This window comes from Sylvia atricapilla, chromosome 17 (assembly GCF_009819655.1).
Source record: "Sylvia atricapilla isolate bSylAtr1 chromosome 17, bSylAtr1.pri, whole genome shotgun sequence".
NCBI classification, from domain to species: domain Eukaryota; kingdom Metazoa; phylum Chordata; class Aves; order Passeriformes; family Sylviidae; genus Sylvia; species Sylvia atricapilla.
Window position 1 is genome coordinate 13,653,961 of NC_089156.1, and position 23,398 is coordinate 13,677,358.

The 23,398-nt window shown below is 50.1% G+C and overlaps 1 protein-coding gene across 1 annotated transcript in view; it reads right to left on the minus strand.

Annotated features, from left to right (window-relative positions):
* Positions 1-10,129, minus strand: part of RIMBP2 (RIMS binding protein 2) — a 77,546-nt gene extending 67,417 nt beyond the window's left edge. Inside the window, 3 exon segments of the mRNA XM_066331809.1 lie at positions 1,495-1,599; positions 4,934-5,056; positions 10,051-10,129. Of these exon segments, the coding sequence (XP_066187906.1) occupies positions 1,495-1,596 (102 nt within the window). The 5' untranslated portion in view covers positions 1,597-1,599; positions 4,934-5,056; positions 10,051-10,129.
* Between the last annotated feature and the right edge of the window lie 13,269 nt (positions 10,130-23,398).

Here is a 23,398-nt window from a genome sequence, read left to right on the forward strand (position 1 = left end):
GTTAAAATATCAATTAAAAATCTGTTAAAATTAAATAGAATTTATCTACTGAGCTTGTTGCACTGGGTGAAATACCAAATCCAGCACAACCTGGGCTGTGCCTGTCTGTCATGCTCCAGCTCAGCACAGGGACTGCAGAGAGGAGCACCCAGGTTTGTCTCCTGCTGCCAGTCCAAAGGAGGATTTATTAGAAGAATGTAACAAAAATTAGCAAGAAATTCTGTATCTTCCCTTGATTTCTTTCCTTTGCCAGGAAATTTAAGGCCAGAATTTATGAGGCAGTTCTAATAATAACAGCTGAATATAACTAGAAATGGCATTTCTCAGTGTGCCTAAGTACACTTATTGAGAAAGACTAAAAGAAAATTAACTGGAAGATTTCATTTGGTCAACTACAGCTTTCTATTTCAAGCAGCTATATTAGATACATCTTTTATTCTGCTGAGAAGGTCCCTCCGTGACAATTCCCTACCAAATTATCATTAGCAGCATTATTTCTGTGTTTTAATCTAGTCCAGCAACTGGAAAAATCAACATTAGCACTGAGACAATTGCAGCCTTAAGTGACTTTGGCAAGACTGAAACTCAACATCACGGTTTTTGTGTTATAATGAATACTGAGAAATTGCAGTGGGAAAAAAATAAGTCTTTAAGTGATTTGTGAATTGGAGAATGACCTTGGAAATGAGGTGTTTAAGCAACTGTTCAGTGTCTGGAGTGGGCTGGTGCTGGCTGGACACCAAAACTTTGCCACGCCAACTGACACATTCCTGAAAGGGAAGATCAGCTGGGATGGGTCAGGACCCTGACAAGACTTTCTTTTATCTAATTTAATGGAGAAAGGTGGCAAGAAGTGCACATCTAGAGGAGGAGGCCAAAGAAATCCTGTGATTTCAGTGTCACTGGGAATGTCAACAGCTGGAAATGGCAGAGAACTCGTATTCTGATGGTCAAGAAATTCAGACAGGATTCCTTTGTGACAATTGAGAAATGCACAGGAATTACCCAGCCAAACATGGAGGGCAGCAGTGGAAAGGCCAAGGCAATCCTTGTGCCACTCTGGTCCCTGCTGGGAAACAGAAAATCCCACACACTGTCGGCTCAGGCTGCTGAATGTTCACTGCAGGAACATGGATAAAGCCCCCAGCACAGCCAGCACCCTCCTGCCACAGGGCAGGGCAGTGCCAGGGACCCAGCCAGGGCAGGGACCAGCCTGGCACCGGCCTGGGAGTCCCTGGGCACCAGGGGAGCCATCCCTCCACGTGTCCTTTGTCCCTGCCTTGGTGCCACCTGCCTGTCCCTGTCCCACCCCTGTCCCGTTCTGTCCCTGTTCTGTCCCATCCCTATCCACAGGTACCTTCTGCAGCAGCTCCTGCCTGTCACACCCCTGTCCCATCCCTGTCCCTGTCCCACCCCTGTCTTGTCCCTGTCCCACTCCTGTCCCTGTCCCACCCCTGTCCCAGTCCCACCCCTGTCCCAGCCCTGTCCCAGTACCTTCTGCAGCAGCTCGATCTCCTGCTGTTTGGCGTTGAGGACGGCCAAGGCTTGCTCATGCTCCAGCTCCAGCTGTTGCCGCCGTTCCGCAGCCTCTCGCATGTGCTGGGACAGGGCACGGGGAGAAGGAGAGGGGAAGGAGGAGGAGAAAGGGAAGGGGAAGGAGAAGAGCCGTCAGGGCACTGGAAATGTCCCAGCTGCAGCCACAGCCAGGGGTGCACGTTCCCTCCACACAAACCTCCCTGGCATCCCTGAGAGGCTGCGGGGACACCAGATGGGGTTTGAATTCGGGCAGGACTTGGGAGTTTCTAGCCAAAGAAATCTCAGGCACCGGGACATCAAGCCCTGCCAGGACCCAGGGCTCTGACACTGCCAGGACTTGGGTTTGGGTGACAGCACCCATTGCAGCCAGCAGGAGCACCCATGGCTCTGGGGTGCACAGGGGACAGCACCCATTGCAGCCAGCAGGAGCACCCATGGCTCTGGGGTGCACCCATTGCAGCCAGCAGGAACACCTTCTTAGGGAGCTTTGTGCTGAAGAACTAAAGCCTGGCAGACATTACCTCGGCAATTCCCTGCGTGCCCTCCTCTGGGATGTGCTGCTGGGATTTGTTGTGCTAACGGTGACCCTACAGGAGCAGCTCCCCTGCGCTGATGTCTGCCTGCTGCCTGCAGAAAAGGGCACAGAGCAGGACCAGCACAGGTGGGGCAGGACAAAAGGGGTAAAACCCTCACTCAGAGCTCCCAGAACTCCCCAAGTGTGTTTGATGCTAATGGCTCAGAGCAATATGGGCAAGGCTCCTGGGAAGAGCACGAGCTGCAGCGTCCAGACACCTTCTGCAGATAGAAATCTTTTTCATTACAGGTGGATATTACTCCCCCAGCATCCCTGTAACTTTCAAACACCTTCTTAATAAATGGGAGTTAAGAAAGATCTCTTTCTAGATTCTGATCTCCTCCCTGGTGAACCTGGTATTAAAGATTTTTATTTTCCAAATTACATCCTATTCCCATCACAGTCTGGGAGCAGAGGCACAAAGCCTTATCTGCAGCACCGAGTTATTACACACAAACCCGTTAGAAATCAGCACTTGGGAAAACAAAAAATTGACAAGAACAGCCCAAAATATCTCTTATTGTCTGCAGGAGAGGGTTTTATCAGGCACATTTCTAAGCTGTAAAGAGCTGTTATTGCCTGCTGCACATTACCCAGAGGGACAGCCAGGGAGGCTGACAGCTCTCAGCCTGGATGTCTGCAAAAGAAGCAGAAATTTCTCCATCTGGCCTCTGCTTGGGATTTATTCATTTTTTGCTTGATTATAAACAACAGCAACAACAACGACAATGTTTCTCACGCTGTAAGTTTTCACCCTGAGCTGTGGCTTGTTTTCTGGGAGTTTTGTGAGGATTTGCTGTTTGCCTGTAGACATTTCTGCACTGCACACTGTACAGAAGTTCGTGGGGAATGTCTGCTCTCAGGATTTTATAAGGGCCAAGAAGAACAGCTCAGGTTCCCATCTCACCTGAATGAGCCCCACCCATTTTACCAAGCAGACTTCCTCATGATTTAAATTATCAGGGAAAAAACCTCTCATTTCATCCCTGTCCTGGCAGGGACCCCACGGCTCCCAGACAGAACAGAGAATTGCATCCCTGCTCTGGCACAGCACAGAACCCATCTCTGCCCTGGCAGGGACCCACAGACAGCAGGGGGTGACACCAGCACAGGGCCCCAGGGTGTGACAGGACCAGGGGTGGCACCAGGACAGAGCCCCAGGGTGTGACAGGACCAGGGGTGACACCAGGACAGAGCCCCCCAGGGGTCTCAGGGTGTGACAGCAGGAAGGAGCCCCAGCCCCGGTGCAGAGCAGGGCTGTGCTGCAGCAGGAGCAGGAGCAGGTCCATCCCCACTCCAGGCTCTCCCCCATCAGCAGCCCTGGGCTCTGTGCTGCCCGTGGGGCAGTGGCAGGGGCTGGGTGGGGACATTTCTGCACACATCAGGACACCAGAGCCCGTCCTTCTCCACCAGAGGCACTGCCAACACTCAGCTCACTCAGCACTTCCCTTCTCTGCTTTGTTGGTACGTCCTGAGTTTCTCAAAAGAGACACTGAACTCCTTTTCAGACAGGGAAACTAGGCTAAATAATTCTCAGAACTTTTTTTTTTTTTTTTTTTTTTTTTGCAATGGCTGGAAAGCTGCAAGCCATTTTAAAACCTGCTGATTTCAGAGCACGTGAGGACACACAGAACACACCAAGGGCTGCATCTGCCTGGGCATGGCTCGGTGCTAAAAGGAGCTGCAGGGCTTCAGTTCTGCTCAAGGAGCTCTGCCAGCTCACAGGGACTGTGCTCAGGGGGAAAAGCCCTGAACACACAAAGCCAAAATCTGTGACCATGGAAAACCAGGATCTGTGACCATGGAGAGCCAGGATCTGTGACCGTGCACAGGCAGGATCTGTGACCATGGAAAACCAGGATCTATGACCATGAACAGCCAGGATCTGTGACCATGGAAAACCAGGATCTGTGACTGTGCACAGCCAGGATCTGTGACCATGGAAAGGCAGGATCTGTGACTGTGCACAGCCAGGATCTGTGACCGTGCACAGGCAGGATCTGTGACCATGGAAAACCGGGATCTGTGACCATGGAAAACCAGGATCTGTGACCATGGAGAGCCAGGATTTGTGACCATGGAAAGCCAGGATCTGTGACCATGGAAAACCAGGATCTGTGACCATGGAAAGCCAGGATCTGTGACCATGGAAAACCAGGATCTATGACCATGGAAAGCCAGGATCTGTGACCGTGCACAGCCAGGATCTGTGACCATGGAAAGCCAGGATCTGTGACCATGGAAAACCAGGATCTCTGACCATGAACAGCCAGGATCTGTGACCATGCACAGCCAAGATCTGTGACCATGGAAAGCCAGGATCTGTGACTGTGCACAGCCAGGATCTGTGACCGTGCACAGCCAGGATCTGTGACCGTGCACAGGCAGGATCTGTGAATCCACCAGAGAGTTTTTGTCCCAGTGAAGGGGAATTTTGGGAGAAGTTCTTCAGCAGAGCAGTGAGAGGTACAGAATGGAAAGGGCACAGGGGTGTTTTGCAGCCAGCCAGGCTGGCAGACACAGCTCTCTGAAGGAAAACATCTGGGCAGTTTGTTCATGTTCTCATCCCCCCTTTCTCATTTCGACTGCAGTGACTGCCCAGTGCCATGTGCACGGCTGCTGAGGGTCAGGTGAAGGTCTCTGGACGTGTCTGTGCTGTGTGGAGCCCTGGCAGCCCCTGGTGCTCCCAGCCCACACCTCTGACCACACCTGAGAGGGGCCCTGAGGTGTGCAGGGCAGCCCTGGGGGGCACCAGGAGTGATGGAGGAGCGATGCAAGGGCCGGACTGGTGGAATTGGGATGGAATTCAGGGTTTATACTCACCTTTAGGACCTGCTCTAAGTTCTCCAGCTTGGCTTGGAGCTGGTGTTTTCCCCTTGCAGCCAAATCTCGTTCTTTGGTCACTCTGAGGAGGGTTTCCCGAAGGTGGTCATAGTCTGATTTTACCTGGGAGAGATCAAATGGGATTATTGCCCAAACTGCAAAGAGTGGAGGCAAAACTGACACAAATATTTCTGCACGTTAAAAATGGAGAAAGGAAAAGGTTCAGAGGAAACAGGAAAAAACCCTCAAAGGGAAAGCTCCTTGAGGCAGCTCCCTGTGCCTCGTACATTTTCTCTCAGCAGGGACCAGAGTCTGGCACCAAACTGGAGTCATGCATAAGTCATGTCAATTTAAACAAATACACTCTACAGTGCACTAAATGAATGACAGTCAAAACATCTCCAGGTTCCCTGGGTCTCGGGGGCCTCAGAGGTGGGTGTGCTGTATAAAGAGGCAGAGATCTAACTTACATACAGATATATATAATAAAACTCAAATTTACATGTCTTCTGGACTCTTTTAAGTGTAAACTGACTTCAGAATAAACTCAAATATACTTGAAATCAGTGTAACTGCAATTCAAAAATAAGTATTCTTCTGCAATAAACCCCTTGCCCTCCCTTGAAACATTTCTACACAGAAGTATTTAAAGGATCAGATGTTCATAAAGTAAGATTTGGTTTATGATTTAATTCACTTGGTCCTATGTTAACCAGTTCAGTAGGATCAAGTCTTTTTGTACAGGAGTTTGTGACTCATCAGTGACAGTGACTTTTTCATAAACAGACACAGAAAACAAGAAAATAAATTGAATTACTTTTGCCTGCCATGGAAAAGTTCTTTCTTTAATTCAGATCAGCTGAAAATTTGATTTCTTAGCCCTGATGACTTCATGAGCTTGAGCTCTGTGTTGATGCATAACAGGATTATTACAGCTTGTACCACATCAGAAACTGCACCTCTTACAGTAGGAAAAAAGCCAGCAGGAATAAACACCTGGGTAAAAAAACCTCCAATATTATTTTCACATAATGTGAATTATTTTCTGTGTAATGTTTAATGTTTTCTGCAGTGTTTACAGAAGGTGAGGAAGCAATAACATTCCTGGTGAGCAGAGCTCCAGGCAGCATCTGCTCTCTGTGACTGCAGCACAGCCAGGGCTGGCAGGGCAAGGAAAAATAAATCCCAGTGCTCAGGATTCAGCCCTGGGCAGGAGGGACAAATTCCTTCCCCTCACCTTCCCCAGTTTCATTACTGCTCTGTTTTGGGGTGGGTTGGTTGGTTTGGGGCGGGGGGGGGGTTCTGTTTTGGATTGGTTGATTGGTTTTTGTTGGGTTTTTTTGGGGGGTTATGTTTTTGTTGTTTTTAGGTTTGGGTTTTTTTTGGGGGGGGGGTTGTTGGGTTTTTGGGTTTGTTTGGTTTTTTGGGGGGGAGGGTGTTTGTTTGATTTGTTTTGGGTTTTTGTTTGTTTTTAATGCAAGAGCAAATGGCACAAAGCAATCCGGACACAGATCTCTCTGCTGGCCATTTCCTGATGCGACGTTTTGGGAGCTGATTCAGCCTTTTTCATTTGCCTGCTGGCTCCAGTCTGCTCACTTGCAAACGTTGCCATGGACCAAACACCTAAATGGCTGCAGCCAGCCCCGGCATTGAGCTCTGCACAAGGGCTCTTTGGAGTGCAGTGGACTAGAAAAAAAGGGAGGAAAAGGGAACAAATCATGTTTTCCACAAGAACTGATGCAATTATTGTCAACCTCAGGATTTTTTTTTTCCCCTTGTGCACAGATTTTTCTTTTCCCTTCCTCTCAGTTCTTTCTAACGAAGGAAACTTATTAAACAATGGATTTTCAGAATCTATTCACTCCTGCATCCTTCATATTGTTTTGATCAGTCAGTGCATATTGCTGAGGATGAATGGGGTGGGGAAAGGAAACAGTGGTGTCAGGATGAGTGGTGCAATCCTGTCCCTGTCCCGGATCCTCAGTTCGTTTCCTCAGCATTAATGAACTATAATATTTTGAACAAGTCACAAAGAGAGGTTATTTTGGTCAGAATTTAGATTTCCCTGCTTCAAAACAATTCATACCACCTCTGGCAAGAAGTTTGTCTAAACTCCCCAGTGGTCACATTCTGGATATTTCTGGGAGCGAGGAGCAGAGCTCCCCTCTGCTCTGAGCTGCTCCTGCTGGCAGGGAAGGGCCCTCAGAACACACAGCTCTGATCAGGCTGCTGCTGGGATTTGGGAAGAGATGGATTAGGGACAGGCAGAACTGCAGGTGTTTCACACATCTCACAGTTTTCCTTCGGGAGCCCAAAGTGCCAGCGTAAACTGGCCAAAGCTCAGGAACACACCAGTGACTGAACATTTCTCTGCTTCCTCTTCTGCCACATGAGCCTCTGAGCAAGGTTTGGATTCTGAGTAGTGGAAAGAACAGAACCAAATCCACCCAACTCCTTCTGATAATTCCTGTTGCTACTCCCAGAAACACACAATCTTTTCCTATTTCTGCTGGATGCTCTCAGCAGGACCCTCCTCTGAGGATGGTGTAGGACAGGGAATGCTGTGCTGCACACATTTATATAACCCAGATGGCATCACAGAGCTTGATGAGACTATCATTTCCTTCTGCTTTTTTAGACAACATTTGCTCTGAAATGTGACTTTAATGCTCCCTCCAAGCAGGCTGCTGGAGAACATATGGGATATACATGAACCTGGATTACTCAGGGAGCATATCAAAACATCAATGTTCCCAGTGGCAAAAGCAGCTGACCTAAATAGAGAGCCTCAGAAACAGCTCTGATTTCATGACAGGAACAGGGAACATTTTGATCTGTGATGCCTCTCTGTTCAACTCATCAAACCAATTTATTTTGGATCCTGTATCTTCACACTCACTAACTGTGCACTGCTTTGGGTCAGTCTGAGGGGTCTGTGAGGTGCCCTTGGCTTCCTGAGCACTTCCAGAGAGAGCAGCTCCTGAAAACCATCCCAGGGACTTCTGAAACCTTCCCCAGGAGCTCCTGACAAACCTTCCCCAGGAACTCCTGAAAACCATTCCAGGAGCTCCTGACAAACCATCCCCAGGAGCTCCTGACAAACCATCCCCAGGGACTCCTGACAAACCATCCCCAGGGACTCCTGACAAACCATCCCCAGGGACTCCTGACAAACCATCCCCAGGGACTCCTGACAAACCATCCCCAGGGACTCCTGACAAACCATCCCCAGGGACTCCTGACAAACCATCCCCAGGGACTCCTGACAAACCATCCCGGGGACTCCTGACAAACCATCCCCAGGGACTCCTGACAAACCATCCCCAGGGACTCCTGACAAACCATCCCCAGGGACTCCTGACAAACCATCCCCAGGCAGCAGCACCTCCTGAACCCTCCCCAGGCAGCAGCTCCTGCTCCTGGTCACCCACAGCCCTTTGTCCCAGGCACCAGAGACCACAGCTCCTGTCACTGCTGGCCCTGATGAACATCACTGGGGAGGCTCCTGGAGTGTCGGGTTTGCTGTGGACATCCACCCTGCACGTGCAATGCCTGCTGCATTCCCCACACCACGTTAAACTTTCCACTGGAACACCAACTCGTTTGTGCTCAGATAAACCCCTCAGGGCCACTCCCGAGGACACAGAGCCTTCCCACACCTGCACATGCTTCTGTCCCCAGCAGGGCACCAAACCCGGCACCATCCAGCCTCGTCTGGGGACTCAGAGCAGCCAATCTCACCCAGCCCCTTGCAGAGCCCAGCCCCAGGCAGCCCAGGAACGAGCAGAGGCTTGGGCAGTGCCACACAACACAACTCACAATAGTGCACATTTCGTGCTCCTCCAGCCCCGCTGCCTTGGGGGAAGCTGGCCTCTTTTCCAGGCCAGCTCTCAAGGGTGGAAAAGAATAAATTAATTTAGACAGGCGTTCCCCTTCGGGGCTGAGCCCTAACTCTGCCAGAACCCTGCTCCAAAGCTGTGGAGTTTCACACGTTCTGAACCATAAATGCCATCAAAACTGCACAATCCATCCTCAGCCTCTGCATGGGGGGTAACAAGCCTCAGAAATCTCCTAGGCAAGGACGAAAACAAAGGGCTGTTGGCATTCAGGGCACACAACCAGGCTTCTAGACTGTTCAATCTAAAAGTAAAAGTGAGACAGCACTCTTATCACGAGATCCTGGTTGTGCCGAGGCTGTTGTTTGACATCAGCAATGCAAACACCCAGAAGTTTTGCTCTGTGCCTTTCACAGCATTTAATAGATGAGAAGAAACAAGGCCCCACAGGATGATGAATTCTGACATTACAACAGTGAGAAGGAATTTTATTTCTAACTTAGTGGCCAACGTGACAAATGCTGACCTCTGCATTTCGAACTGGTTTTAGGAGACCTTTCCCATGTACCTCAGGACAAACATTGCCCATCATAAAGCACTGCCAGCCATGGAAGTTGTGCACTTGCTGATAGAGGACTCATTTTTAGTGCCAGAGCACTGAGCCTTCATTGCATTAATGATGCACATTATTGTGTGGCAGCTGGAATATAAAACTGCCCAAGTGGGACTTTATGTGCCTCGTGAGGTAAAGAGCAAAGGTAATGTGTAAACAACAATAAAGAGAAGAGAAACACATTAGGAAAGGGAGAAATCTGTGGCCAGATGGAGGAATAAAATCAAGTGATGCTGTGACACACATGGCTGCCTCCTCTCATCAGGTATTATAATAACTCTGCCTTTTTACACAAAACCAAACCCAGCTCATCAGCAACAGGAAACAGCAGTGGACTCCTGTCAGACGGGCAGGAATCTTCCAGAAAAAGAGGAGAAGAGAAGAGAGAGGAGACTTCAACTGAGTCTCAGCAAAAGCATCCAAAGAAGTCTTCTTCCAAAGCCCAATGCCAATTCACCGTGCTAAGAAAACCCACCAGGGGCATGCTGCACCTCTCAGGTCAGGAATGTTCCCCTGAAATCCCACCCGCCCCTCAGGCCGTTCGTGGGGGTTTATTTCCAGCTGGGTTTTTTCATGCAGGCACAGAGCAGCAGAGCCCAATGTCTGTCACAGCCCCTGTCCCCCCGCAGCAGGTGACACCTGGGGACACAACAGAGCAGTGCTCTTACCTGGCCATGCTGCAGAGCTGGGGGGCACACGCTGGCATCCTGCAGGCTCCTCTCCTGCTCAGCATCCTTCAGTTCATCCCCCTGCAACACAAACACACACAGCGGTCACCGGGGGACACGCACAGGGGTGACCACAAACACAGGGGACACAGGGGACACACGGGGGGACACACACAGGGGACAGAGAGTGGACACAGACACAGGGGGGGACACACAGGGGACACGGGACACACACACAGATGACCACAAACACAGGGAACACAGGGGTGACACACACATAGGGGGACACACACAGGGGACATAGAGGGGGACACTGACACGGGTGGGGACACATACACAGCAGTCACGGGGGGACACACACAGGGGACACACACACACAGGGGGGACACAGACACAGTGGGGACAAGAGTGGACACAGACACAGGGGGGACATACACAGGGGTGACCACAAACACAGGGGTCACGGGGGGACACAAACAGGAGCTCACAGGGGGGACCACAAACACAGGGGACACAGGGGGTCACAGACACAGGGGACACAGGGGTAGACGCAAACAGGAGCTCACAGAGGAGACCACAAACACAGGGGTCCCAGCCCTCCAGCTCCATTACAGCCCATCCTATTAAGGGCTCAAGGAAGTGGTGGTTTTGCATTATTTGGTATTAACAAGCCATTAAGAGCAATACGAGGTGCAGAAGCACCAGATTAATTTGCAATTACAGGCAGCTCTGCCATAAACCCCCGTGTTTGCAGTGGATGATCTGATTAGAGATGTGCAAGCAAAGGGAGATGACCTGGCTCCACAGGCCTGGTGCCTGCAAAAATAATAATAAAAATCTCCCTGGGGAGGAAACAAAGAGCTCAGGCTTGGCTGCCTCTCCTCACTCAGAGCTGGGAGCAGAGAGAGACTCAACTCCCAGAAAATAAAGCAATTTAAGTGTCCAAAAGGCGTTCTGAGGGCAAAGATGTAGAAATTCCATACACATGGAATGCACTCTCATGTCCACACCTTTATATCCCATATTTCACCTTACTCCAAATGCATTTCTATTTCTAATATCAGCAAACAGCCACATCCCAACACAAACACTCAGAGTCTCTGTCCTGCAGGGACAGGCAGGTCACAAATGCAGCAAGTCAGGAGGTGAGGAGCCTGTGCTTAAAGAGCAAGGCATTAACTGCAGCCTCAGGAATCTATCTGTGTGTGTTTAGACGGCAATGTAAGCTGGAAACAAGGACAGTAAATTAACTCCAACACACAGTCAAAGGTCCAAGCAGCAGGGTGGAAATGCTTTATCAAGTCACCCAAATCAAAACAGATGGAGCCCAGGAAAGACCAGCAACCTCCCCTGACACTTCTGACTATTCTCTTTGTGCCCAGGTTCCCAAACGTAGCTGCTGGAGATTGTACCTTAGGCCACAGCACTGCACACTACGAGCCGTGGGGAGCTGCCCAGACAGACCCAGAAAAGCTCTGAACTTCCAGAGAGATGATCCTCCTGCCAATCCCCTCGCCTTGCTGACACTGCCCACCCTCCCTGCTGCTACATAAACGGAGCGTTTTCCACCTTCTGTCCCTGGCAGCAGCCCCGAGTGCCTCAGCAGCAGGGCACCACTTCTCACCTGAGCTCTGCCACCTGCCAGCCCCAAACAACCTCCAGGCAACCACAGGAGAGCCCCGGGCACACAGCAAACAGCCGGGGCAGCCACCAGCCCTGCTGGCACCAGCCTGGGGACGTGGGGACACGCTGGCACCAGCCTGGGGACACCCTGGCACCAGCCTGGGGACATGTTGGCACCAGCCTGGGGACATGGGGACACACTGGCACCAGCCTGGGGTCACCCTGGCACCAGCCTGGGGACGTGGGGACACGCTGGCACCAGCCTGGGGTCACCCTGGCACCAGCCTGGACCTGCTGCTTGCCTCCAGCCCTCCTGCCAGTGCCAGGGATTCTCCACTCCTGCCTCCCCCCCTCCCAGTTCAGTAACACCTCCAAATTCTAATGGAAATTATTAATAATGAATAATATTAATTATTATAATTAATAATTACTGATGCCACTCTATTATTGCCCGGACCCGAGAGGAAGTTTATGGGATTTCACAATTACTTTTGGAGCATCTCTGGGACTGTTAAACTCTGTGGCAATAAAGCAGCACCACTCCAAACAACAAACCTGTGCAAAGCATTCCCTTGCACTCTTCCCTCATCCTTCCTGGCTTTTATTGAAATAGCTTTTGACTTCTTAATACAAATTTAATGAGAGTTTTGTCCTCTTTCCCCGTGGTGCCCTCTCTCCCCGTTCTCCATTTAGTCGCTGTGTGGAACAATTCTGACAATAAAATTGTGCCTGAGGAGCAGAACTCGCTGGAGTCAGCTGAGGTCTCCCATTTAACCCATGCAAATCAACCCACCCGAGACAGGCAGAGTGCAGGAATTCATCAAGTCACCCAGCCCAGGACAGCAAAAAGGCAAATGCTGACCAAACTGAGCAGACTGAAGTGCAAGTGCAGAGGAAACAGCACTTGGTAATTCCAAATGAGCTCCTCGCCCATCTCCAGAGGCTTCACACTGAGTTTCAGTGATTAACTGCACAGTCTGGCAGCCCCTGGCTCATGATGCTCACTAAATGCTCAGTAAAAAAATAAAAGCTCTCTATGTTCACTAAGTTCTCAATGCTCATTAAAAAAAATAATTCAAGGGCTTGAAGTAATTTAATTACTGGTCTTGCATGAATCCAAAAATTTTTCAGATAAGTGAATTTAGAAAATGAGCCGTATGGAAACAAACCATAGAAGCTGCTTGTAGAACAATTTCACTTTCCCCCAGAAAAGAACCTGAGAGCAGTGACCAGATCAGCACCAACAAGCTCCAGGACAAACAAACCCCAAACTTTCTCTCATGGATGGAGCAGAACTCACTCAGAGCTTGTATTTCCCCTGCTGGAGTTTTTTCCCCAAGCCAAACATAATTCCATATTTCACCCATGTGCTGACACCTCAGCCACAGCACGACCACAGGATGTGCAAAATAATCCAAAATGGCTTGGGCATGTCAGACAGAATTCCAGGCAGCAGGGAAATTTCCTGCAGGATATACCCAGCAGAGATATTTCCAGAGATTTCCTGCAGGATATACCCAGCAGGGATACTTCCAGGGATATTTCCAGGGAAATTTCCTGCAGGGAGCAGGGAATGCTTCAGGCATCCTCAGCTGATTTTGAGTTTAGGAGGGTCCTTTCAGACTCTGAGGAGCAAACGCAGTCAGCAGACAGCCAGCCCTCCCCAGTGCTGGGGCTGGGGGTGCCCAGGGCCCTGCACCCATTTAAAGGCTCCCACACCTGCACAAACTTCACAGGAAATGAGACAATTAATAAAGAAACAGCTGTGAAGAATTAAATAGGAGAGGCATTAAAAATGAATCGTGTTACCTTAAATGTAAGCTGCATCTTGTAAAGGGCAGAAATGAAGGCATGGGCGTGTGCCCACAACAGACAAAAGTGAAAATTCTCCTGTGGAAGTGAGGAGTGACTAAAGCACTGCCAGCAGGAGCATGGCTTTGGTCGATTTAATACAATCTGACACCACTGTCTGGGTAACAAGGTTCCACAGTGCCTGCAGAAAGGCATCTGTTGCCCTGTGTGCTGGCCTGCTCATCCATCAATTATTTTGGTTTGAAAAACCCCCTTGTACACTATTCATTTATTTGCAGCTCCGTTTCTCTGAGGAGGATTGCTGGCAGTAACCTGGCAGGGCTGCACTGGAACATTCTGATCCCAGCCCCTGTGAGAGCTCTCTCTTTGGATGAGACATAAATAGAATTCATCCAGAGCAAAGGGAAAACCTGCAGGCTGCAGGTTCCTAAAAAGAAGAAAATTAAGAATCGTTCTGATCTTTTCTCATGTATTCTGGCCCTGTAAATGACTCACTTCAAAGGTCAGCCTCATCACCCCCAGCTCGTTTTTTATTCCTTGCAGGAGCTGGATTTGAAAGGCAGAGCTGACTCATGCTCAGTAGTAAACTAAAGAACCTCCCCATGGCCAGGAGAGGCACAGCCTGAGCAACCAACGGCTTTAGACCCTCCTGAGCTGATCTCTGCAATCAGCACCTGGAAAATGCAAAAAAAAAAAACCCACCTGGGCTGCCTGACTGTGCCCATCCACAGCTCACGGGACAGAGGGGAGCTGGGGAGGGGACAGAGATGGCTTTGGGGAGGGGCAGAGATGGAAATGGCTTTGGGGAGAGGGAAATGGCTTTGGGGAGAGGGAGATGGAAATGGCTTTGGGGAGAGGGAGAGGGAGATGGCTTTGGGGAAAGGGAGATGGCTTTGGGGAGATGGAAATGGCTTTGGGGAGAGGGAGATGGAAATGGCTTTGGGGAGGGGGAGATGGCTTTGGGGAGAGGGAGATGGAAATGGCTTTGGAGAGAGGGAAATGGCTTTGGGGAGGGGGAGATGGCTTTCAGGAGACAGAAATCTTTCTGGAGAGCTGCTGCTGCTCTGCCCCTGCCAGCCCAGGCTCTGCCACCTCCCCTGCCCTCTGGCTCGTGCACATCAGCAGGATGAAGGTGAAGACCAAGGCAGGTGCTGGATGTCCCTCCCCAGTGGAGGACATTCCCAAGGAGGGGACAGATCTGTGCAGCACTGCCTGCCACAGTTACCAACTCCCACGGTCACAAAGCTGCACTCGGAATAAATGACATTTTATAAGTCAGGGGAAAAAGCCATTACATACCATGAAAAAGAAACAAACAAGACAGTCTTACTTTTTTTAGGTGTTTTACTATTCCCACTTGATCCTTCCTCTCAATTGCCATGGTGAAGCACATGTTAGCAAGCAGCACGGGAAAGTAGCTGGACATTTTCTGATGTTAACACTGAAAAACTAATGAATCCCTACCGAGAAAGGAGCAGGCATGAGTGTTTGCCAAGGTAAAGGGAAACGTTTGCATTTGAAATTGGATTTCCTTCCCTTTAAAAATAGGAACTTTTCCGTGCAAATTATCCCCTGTTCTAACAAAGGAAAACAAATGCAGCTTTACCCCTCTAATCAGCAGGCTGAATTTAGCATAAGAAACGCTACATAAAAATAGCACTTCTTCAAAAGCCCTGCTAAATACGGGACACAGGAGCTGCAGCAGCTCCTTGGCCTGGGAAATCACCATGGCCTGGCACCATGGCAACTGGGAGCAGATGTTACAGAGGAAACACAAACAATTCCCGCTCAGTGTTAGTTTTCACTTCAATAAAACCCTGCAGATAACGAGCCCTGCACCACCAGCTCGCTTCATCCTCCCTCTTTCTGCCCATTTCTCTGCAGCACCAGCTCCATCACAGGGCAGAGCAAACACCAGAGTCACCTGAACTTGCGAGAGATTCCCACAGGAGTTTATATCCCATATTTCACCTTACTCCGAATGCATTTCTATTTCTAATATCAGCAAACAGCCACATCCCAACACAAACACTCAGAGTCTCTGTCCTGCAGGGACAGGCAGGTCACAAATGCAGCAAGTCAGGAGGTGAGGAGCCTGTGCTTAAAGAGCAAGGCATTAACTGCAGCCTCAGGAATCTATCTGTGTGTGTTTAGACGGCAATGTAAGCTGGAAACAAGAACAGTAAATTAACTCCAACACACAGTCAAAGGTCCAAGCAGCAGGGTGGAAATGCTTTATCAGGTCACCCAAATCAAAACAGATGGAGCTCAGGAAAAATGAACCAAATTTGATTTGCTGTTGCTCAGACCAGGGCCATCACTCAGAGCTGCTCGTCACAGGCTCTACCTTGTTCTCCTCACCTTACTTTTCTCTTTTCTCTCCTATTTTTCAGTTTCTTCACTTCTCCATCTGATTTTCTTCACCTACGGCACACCGTATAAACATGACAAGACCCTCTCGACTGTTTTAGAAGTGGGAATGGGTGAAGAGATGACTTTAGATACACCCAAGTGCAGTGGGTTTGTGGCAGCATCCACACACCAGTGAGCAACAGCAGCTCCAGCTGCAGCTCCCTGCAGTGAGGCCCCAGATGTGCAGGTTCTCCTCAAGGCATCACCTTGGGCCTTCACACCTCCCCTGGCTGCAGGAAGGGCACCGGCACAGGGTTCATCCCTTGGATTTGTGGGCTCAAGCCAAAAAATCAGCATTTCTTCATCTCTTCAGGGGCCTTTCTTTCGACTGTTTTTACACTCACTTCCCGACACATTTAATGATCTGTGTGTCTGAAACACAGAGGGTCTGCCTCTCCTTTACCACAGCACAGCCCTGTCCCTTCAGCACAAATTACACCCAAGGGAAAGGAAACTACCCACTGCTGAGGGAGGGAGGAGTGAACAGCCCTGCTCTGGGGGAGAGGCACAAAGGCAACCCCGAGTGGCTTGAACATTAACTCCCTCTGCGAGCTGCTGTGAGCCTGGCACAGGCTGATAGTCCCCAATGTCCCCTGAACAAGTATTTTCTTTTCATCTTACCCACTTATCTTCTGTGTCACAGCTCCAATTGCTACCAAATTGTTTCTTTACCTTGGGCCCAAAGGATGAGCTAAAGATCTAACTCAGTCTCGCAGGTCAAACTAAATATTACACCAAATATTTTAAGATCATTAAAATGCAGAGCGTGGTTTTGGAGGTTCCTGTAAAACCTGGTGATAACTCATCAGAAACTCCTCACCCACATTTTCCACTCACCTCCATTTCTGTGCTGGCAGAAGGAAGGAAAAGCAGCAGCTAAAGAACACCAACAAAGTTGTGATCAGCTCTGGGACACACCGGGGACAGAGGCTGCCACAGGAGCGTCCTCTGAGGAGTCCCCTACAGAACACTGGGGTTTGCATCTGCTGAGCAGCAAATGGGGACACACTGGGACCTGGGGGTGTCCCCAAAAGTCGCCCACATGTCCCCCTGACCCCTAGTCCATTTGCATTCCCCTAACACAGGCAGGGGATGGATGAGCAGCACTGGGAGCTGCGGATGTCCCCAAATGTCCCCCTGACCCCGGGTCCATCTCTGTCCCCAAGGCAGGGACAGCAGCACTGGGAGCTGGGGATGTCCCCAAATGTCCCCTGTGTGTCCCCATCTCTGCCCCCAGCCCAGCCCAGCCGGCTCCTCCCCACTGGGCAGCGCTGATAAATGTGATAGATGGGGTTGATGTGATAACTGTGATAACCATGATAACTGTGGTTAATGCGATAACTGCGATAACTGTGATAACTGTGATAACTGGTTAATACAATAACTTCGATAACTGCGATAACCACGATAACGGCAATAACCGTGGTAACTGCAATAACTGCAGTAACCAATTTCTGTGCCCCGTCAGGAGCACCCCTCAGCCCCCGTGGATGTGTTCCCGTCCCCGCCGGCACGGGCTGCTCCCGGCGCAGTTTCCCAGCACAGTTTCCCAGCACAGTTTCCCAGCACAGTTTCCCAGCACAGTTTCCCGGTGCGGTTTCCCGGTGCGGTTTCCCAGCACAGTTTCCCAGTACAGTTTCCCAGCACAGTTTCCCGGTGCCGTTTCCCAGCACAGTTTCCCAGCACAGTTTCCCAGCACAGTTTCCCAGCACAGTTTCCCAGCACAGTTTCCCGGTGCCGTTTCCCAGCACAGTTTCCCAGCACAGTTTCCCAGCACAGTTTCCCAGCACAGTTTCCCAGCACAGTTTCCCGGTGCGGTTTCCCAGCACAGTTTCCCAGCACAGTTTCCCGGTGCCGTTTCCCAGCACAGTTTCCCAGCACAGTTTCCCAGCACAGTTTCCTGGTGCCGTTTCCCAGCACAGTTTCCCAGCACAGTTTCCCAGCACAGTTTCCCGGCGCCGTTTCCCAGCACAGTTTCCCGGTGCCGTTTCCCAGCACAGTTTCCCAGCACAGTTTCCCGGTGCGGTTTCCCAGCACAGTTTCCCAGCACAGTTTCCCGGCGCCGTTTCCCAGCACAGTTTCCCGGTGCCGTTTCCCAGCACAGTTTCCCGGTGCCGTGTCCCAGCACAGTTTCCCAGCACAGTTTCCCGGTGCCGTTTCCCAGCACAGTTTCCCGGTGCCGTTTCCCAGCACAGTTTCCCAGCACAGTTTCCCAGCACAGTTTCCCGGTGCCGTGTCCCAGCACAGTTTCCCAGCACAGTTTCCCGGTGCCGTTTCCCAGCACAGTTTCCCAGCACAGTTTCCCAGTACAGTTTCCCAGCACAGTTTCCCAGCACAGTTTCCCGGCGCCGTTTCCCAGCACAGTTTCCCAGTACAGTTTCCCAGCACAGTTTCCCAGCACAGTTTCCCGGTGCCGTTTCCCGGTGCGGTTTCCCAGCACAGTTTCCCGGTGCCGTTTCCCAGCACAGTTTCCCAGCACAGTTTCCCGGTGCCGTTTCCCAGCACAGTTTCCCGGTGCCGTTTCCCAGCACAGTTTCCCGGTGCCGTTTCCCAGCACAGTTTCCCAGCACAGTTTCCCGGTGCCGTTTCCCAGCACAGTTTCCCAGCACAGTTTCAGGCCCGTTCTCCGCCGTCAGTCCCTCGGCTGTGGCCATCCCCTCTCCAGGAGGATTTTCCCTCTCGGCCACGCACCGGGAGCGGAGCGCAGCAAACGAGACCAGCCGTTGTCATGGAAACACGGCATCAGGCAGGTGAAAAATTCACTCTTGTGGCACTCAAAAAGGATGCAATGTACCCAGCCTGAGCGTGACATCAGCCACGGCGCCAAAAGCTTCCTGGGCTGTTTCTTCCCCAAAGATTGGCAGAAATATTTAGCGAGAAACGCAGAGATGCAAATGTTAAAAACCCTGATGTGAACTCTGGTGGCTGCAGTAATTATTCAGCTGTCTCCGAGTAATTTAATTAGGCAGAAACTTACATTAATATATTGCGTAATTTTGGAAATCTGTACGAAAAGTTTACCCCAATTTTTAGAAGTTGTGACTTGAAAACAAGATAATTTTTCATTTCAAGACAGACACGAGAAAAATATGCTGAATAATTTTAAGGATTAGGTGCCAGAAGCATCACTCAAAACCAGCTCTTCATGCTCCAGAAATTCTGTTTTCAGAACAGAAACCATTACAGCCTTCAAGTAAGACTGCACAATCCATTTTTCATCCTCTGCTAAGCTGAGGTGGCACACAGAAACACTGAACTAATTTAGGAGCCAAGCGGAGTATTTGCTTTCCCTGCACGCTTTTTTAAGGAAAGCTGGACAGGACCTTCCACGGGTCCTTCTATGGCCCAACCAAAGTTTCCTTAACTAAATCTACCTGGAATTGAGGACCCACCTCAGAACCCTTCACTGCCACTTAAACTGATTTGTGATTGCTGAGTTTGGATTCCTCTGCTGCTTGCAAACGTCCCCGAAAAGCTGGCTGGGAAACCAGCAGGGGAGACTTGGAAAAGTGTCTGAAATCCCAGAGCCACAGAATACTCTGAGCTGGGAGGGGCCCAGATGATGGGACTGACACTGAACAACAACATTAAACACAAACCCCACCACACAAACACACAATTCTGTCAGAACTACCACAGCTCCTTATTTTACTGTCCTGAATCTGCTCCACAGCTCTCATTTTGAGGACAATACTCAAGGCACTCCTGAGGAGAGCAGGCCACAAAATATCTGCTGTTGATGTATCATAAGAAACAACACAAGATGTAACCAACATATTTCCCATTTTTCCTCCCTTCTCTTTCCCAAAATCTCATCAATGCTGCCAGGCAGATACGGATGTTCTATTCTGCTTTAATGTAAGCTGCATTAAAGCCACTCCGTGCAGAACTGTGAGGTTTCCATCTTCATTTCCTCTTGGTGTTAGAGCTGGGATAATACGTGGCAGTCACAGTTTCATGTGTGGACTCAGTGTTTATTAATTCTTATCTATTTACAGCCCCACCAGCCATGAGCTCTAACGAGCAGGTAGAAAACAAAGGTAAAATGGATTCCTTTAACTCTTTCCAGGGTTATTTAAGTGCTAATCACCCAATAACGAGGTGACACCTCTATTATTTATATTTCTGACCCAATAACGACCACCCAAGGCTGCAATATGGACCTCTTCACCCAATTACAGAAAACCACCCAAATCCGTGGAGAAGAAGGTGAAGGACTCAGACAATGCCCCAAATCCCCCATCTTGCCCCACATATTACTATGTACTAAAATCTCAAATTCAAGTTTTTTACCCCGTGAGAATACACAATATATTCAAACCCCACAGCCCCAGTGCCATCACTCAGTTTTGGGAGCTTGTTCCACGGCCCCAAATCAAACGTGGTTCCAGCCCGAGGGTCAGCACCTTTTAGCACAGAAAGGCTGAAATCCTCAGCCTCCAGGGCTCCCGGAGAAAACCAACAGCGATGATGTAAAACATGTCACAGGCAAGACCCAAACACAGGTCTCCTCTACCTGCAGGGTAAAAACCCACCCGTGTCTCCCTGCAGGACCAAACTCGGATGTTCTCCCTGTGAACATTGGGGCTGTGACTGCAGGAGCCAGCCCCGAATTTACCCTTTGCCACAGCAGCAGCGAGAGGGTTGGGTCTGAATTTACCCTTCGCCGCAGCAGCAGGGGAAGGGTTTGATCTGAATTTATCCTTCCCCACAGCAGCAGGGGAAGGGTTTGATCCTCCCCTGGATCTGTGTATCCCTCATTAGCCATCCTCTGCCTCCATCAGCGCCTGGCTGTTGTTCTGTTTTCTGAGCCCACAGCAAATTAACACCTAATTGAATTCCACAGAAAAGTTGTTGCAGGCTTTCTCCCCCTCGCCAGATTTAATCGCATTTCCTTCTCCTCCAATTTACGCCACATTTACCCGTGGAAATTATTTCTAAGATTGATTTCTGGTGATAATACTTATCGCAGTTCAGAGGATTATTCTTCCTGCCTATTTTTGGCCAATTCTCAAAGAAAAGATTTGATCTGGAACAACTTGTGAAGAGCAAAAGTGATATTGAAACAAAAGAGAATTTCTTTTCCCTTCTGCTTCCCCCTTTCAGCACTACACCCAGCCTGTGGCAGGAGACACAAAGTCCTCACTAATTTCCTCCTCTCACAAACAATGCCAGCAAATGGTGGAGAATGGACAGAAGAACCAGAAATAAATCGGTTACTCATTTGAAATAGATGTCTAATAAATTCTTTTCCTTATGGACAAACCTACATGTGAAGACATTCTTCTACGCTTTTCAGGTGCTCTGAAATCCTTTTAAGAAAAGAAAAATTAATATTTACTGGTGCTATGTCACGAATAAAACCTTCTGTTATAAAAAAAATATTCTCTATATAAAATTACCACTGTTTAAAGCCCGATGCTTCCAATTGTTTGAAGTGTGATGGGAGATTATCTGCTTAATCCATTTGCTCCAGTTGGCCATTGCAGATTTCACAGCTCTGCACTGTCAGCTCTGCCTGGAGCTGCTCAGGGCACAGAGACGGAGCCGGGAGAGGGAACCCCAGCCCTGGGTGCTCACACCGGGGGAAGGCGCTCTGCAGCCCGCTGGGACTGAGGGACAAGGGAGAAAGCCGAGTGTCCCTGTGAGGCTGCCACTGCCGGAGGAGCCGCATCAGCCCCCTGTGCCGGCTGCAGAGGGGGCAGCTCATGCTGGTCAGTGTCCATCGTTCAGTTCATGCTGGTCAGTGTTCATTTTGGGGGCAGTCCATGCTGGTCAGTGTCCATTGAGGGGCAGTCCGTGCTGGTCAGTGTTCAGTCCATGCTGGTCAGTGTCCATTGAGGGGCAGTCAGTGCTGGTCAGTGTTCACTGAGGGGCAGTTCATGCTGGTCAGTGTCCATTTCTGGGCATCTGTCTCAGCCTTGCCCGGCTGGAAGTGCCCCACACAAAGCCCCAGCACTCCGAGATGTGCCTGTGCCCAGGGGAGCTGCAGCCCCTGCAGCAGGGCTGTGTCTGTGCCTCCCTCCCAAACCTGACCCCGAGCCTTCTCCTGGCAGCGGGTTCCAAAATCCAGCCCCGGCGCTGCCCCAAACGGGCTCCAAGCACAGAATTCACCGAATCACTTCATTCTCCTCTGAGGATGGCCGGGCTGGGGTTCCTGCTGTGTCCTCAGCTCAGCCTCTCCTGCACCACAGGGAGGGAATCAGGAGCAGTTTTAAACGAAGGGCAGTTTGAAATCAGGAGCAGTTTTAAACTGATGAGGAGCAGTTTTAATCCGGAGCAGCTTTCCCTGGGCTCCCACCTTGCCCTCCCTGGCTGATCTGGGACCCCGAGTGTCCTGCCCTTCTCCACACAGGCTGCAGAGAAATCCAAGTGCTGAACGTTTCCTCTCTGCCAGATTGTCAAATGGCATTATTTCTCCTCATGTGCAAAATGTGTGCCCAAAGTTGCCCAAATGCCAAAACTTGGCTAATCCTGCTCTAATGGAGTAGAGAATAATTTCTAAATTTAGGAGGTAATTGCTTTGCTGTCCAGTGAAACGTACGCACACAAAAAATAATTTCCTCTAGGCAAGTCCTCATTTTAAACACCAATTCAGACTCCAGTGAACACAAGCACAAAACCTTTGGGAAAATGAAGCTGTGCAATTCCATTGTTGCTGTTTTCTGTTTCTTTGCTGTTTCACAACACAATCCAAACAAGAGCCAGTGCTCAGATGTCATCCAATACAGGCTTACAAAGTGTTTGGCAAATAAAACCACGCTGTCCTCCCGGGTAATATTTCTTTTTGTGGAGGATTCCGAGTCTCCCAGTTGTGGTTTTATCAGAATTCCGAACAAAGCCCTGCCATTTCCTAATCCTCTGTGCGGATGAAAGGGAGGACGGGTTCTAGTTTCAGCTGCACTCTGCCTGCCACTGCTGCCCTGGGGCAGTTCCTTGCCAGCCTGGACCTTGGGAGCACCAACACTTTGATTTCAGGAATTCCAGAGGACTGAATTCCCAGCTTCCAAAACCTGAAAGAGGCTGGGGAGAACAGCCAGGCAACCAGAAGAGTTTGCTGCCAGCAGGAATTACCTTTGTGACAGCCCCACAATGTGGGCTCCAACCCCCAGCCAGGTCACTGTGTCATTCCTGCTCTGGAGCGAGTCCCAGCCGTGGTCTGCAGGCTCAGCACCACCAGGGCTCGGCTCCACACGTGTCTGAATCCTGGGAATTACTGCAGAATGAAACATGCAGCACATTCCACACTGAAATGACGAGCTCACAGTTCTCACAGTCTGGCACCAATCCTGCCAGGGGAGAAAAGGGCAAACCAAAAACCCCAGAAACCAAACTCTGTAAATTCGTGTGAGTGTTCCAAAAGAGTGGAGGGGAGCCCGGGTGGAGGTGCCCAGAGCAGTCTGTGGTTGGGAACCACAGACAAAGCAGAGACCAAGGGCTTCCCACCAGGGGATTTCCCCAGGAGCCAGGAGGAATCTGCTCTGGGAGGGTTCAACACCTC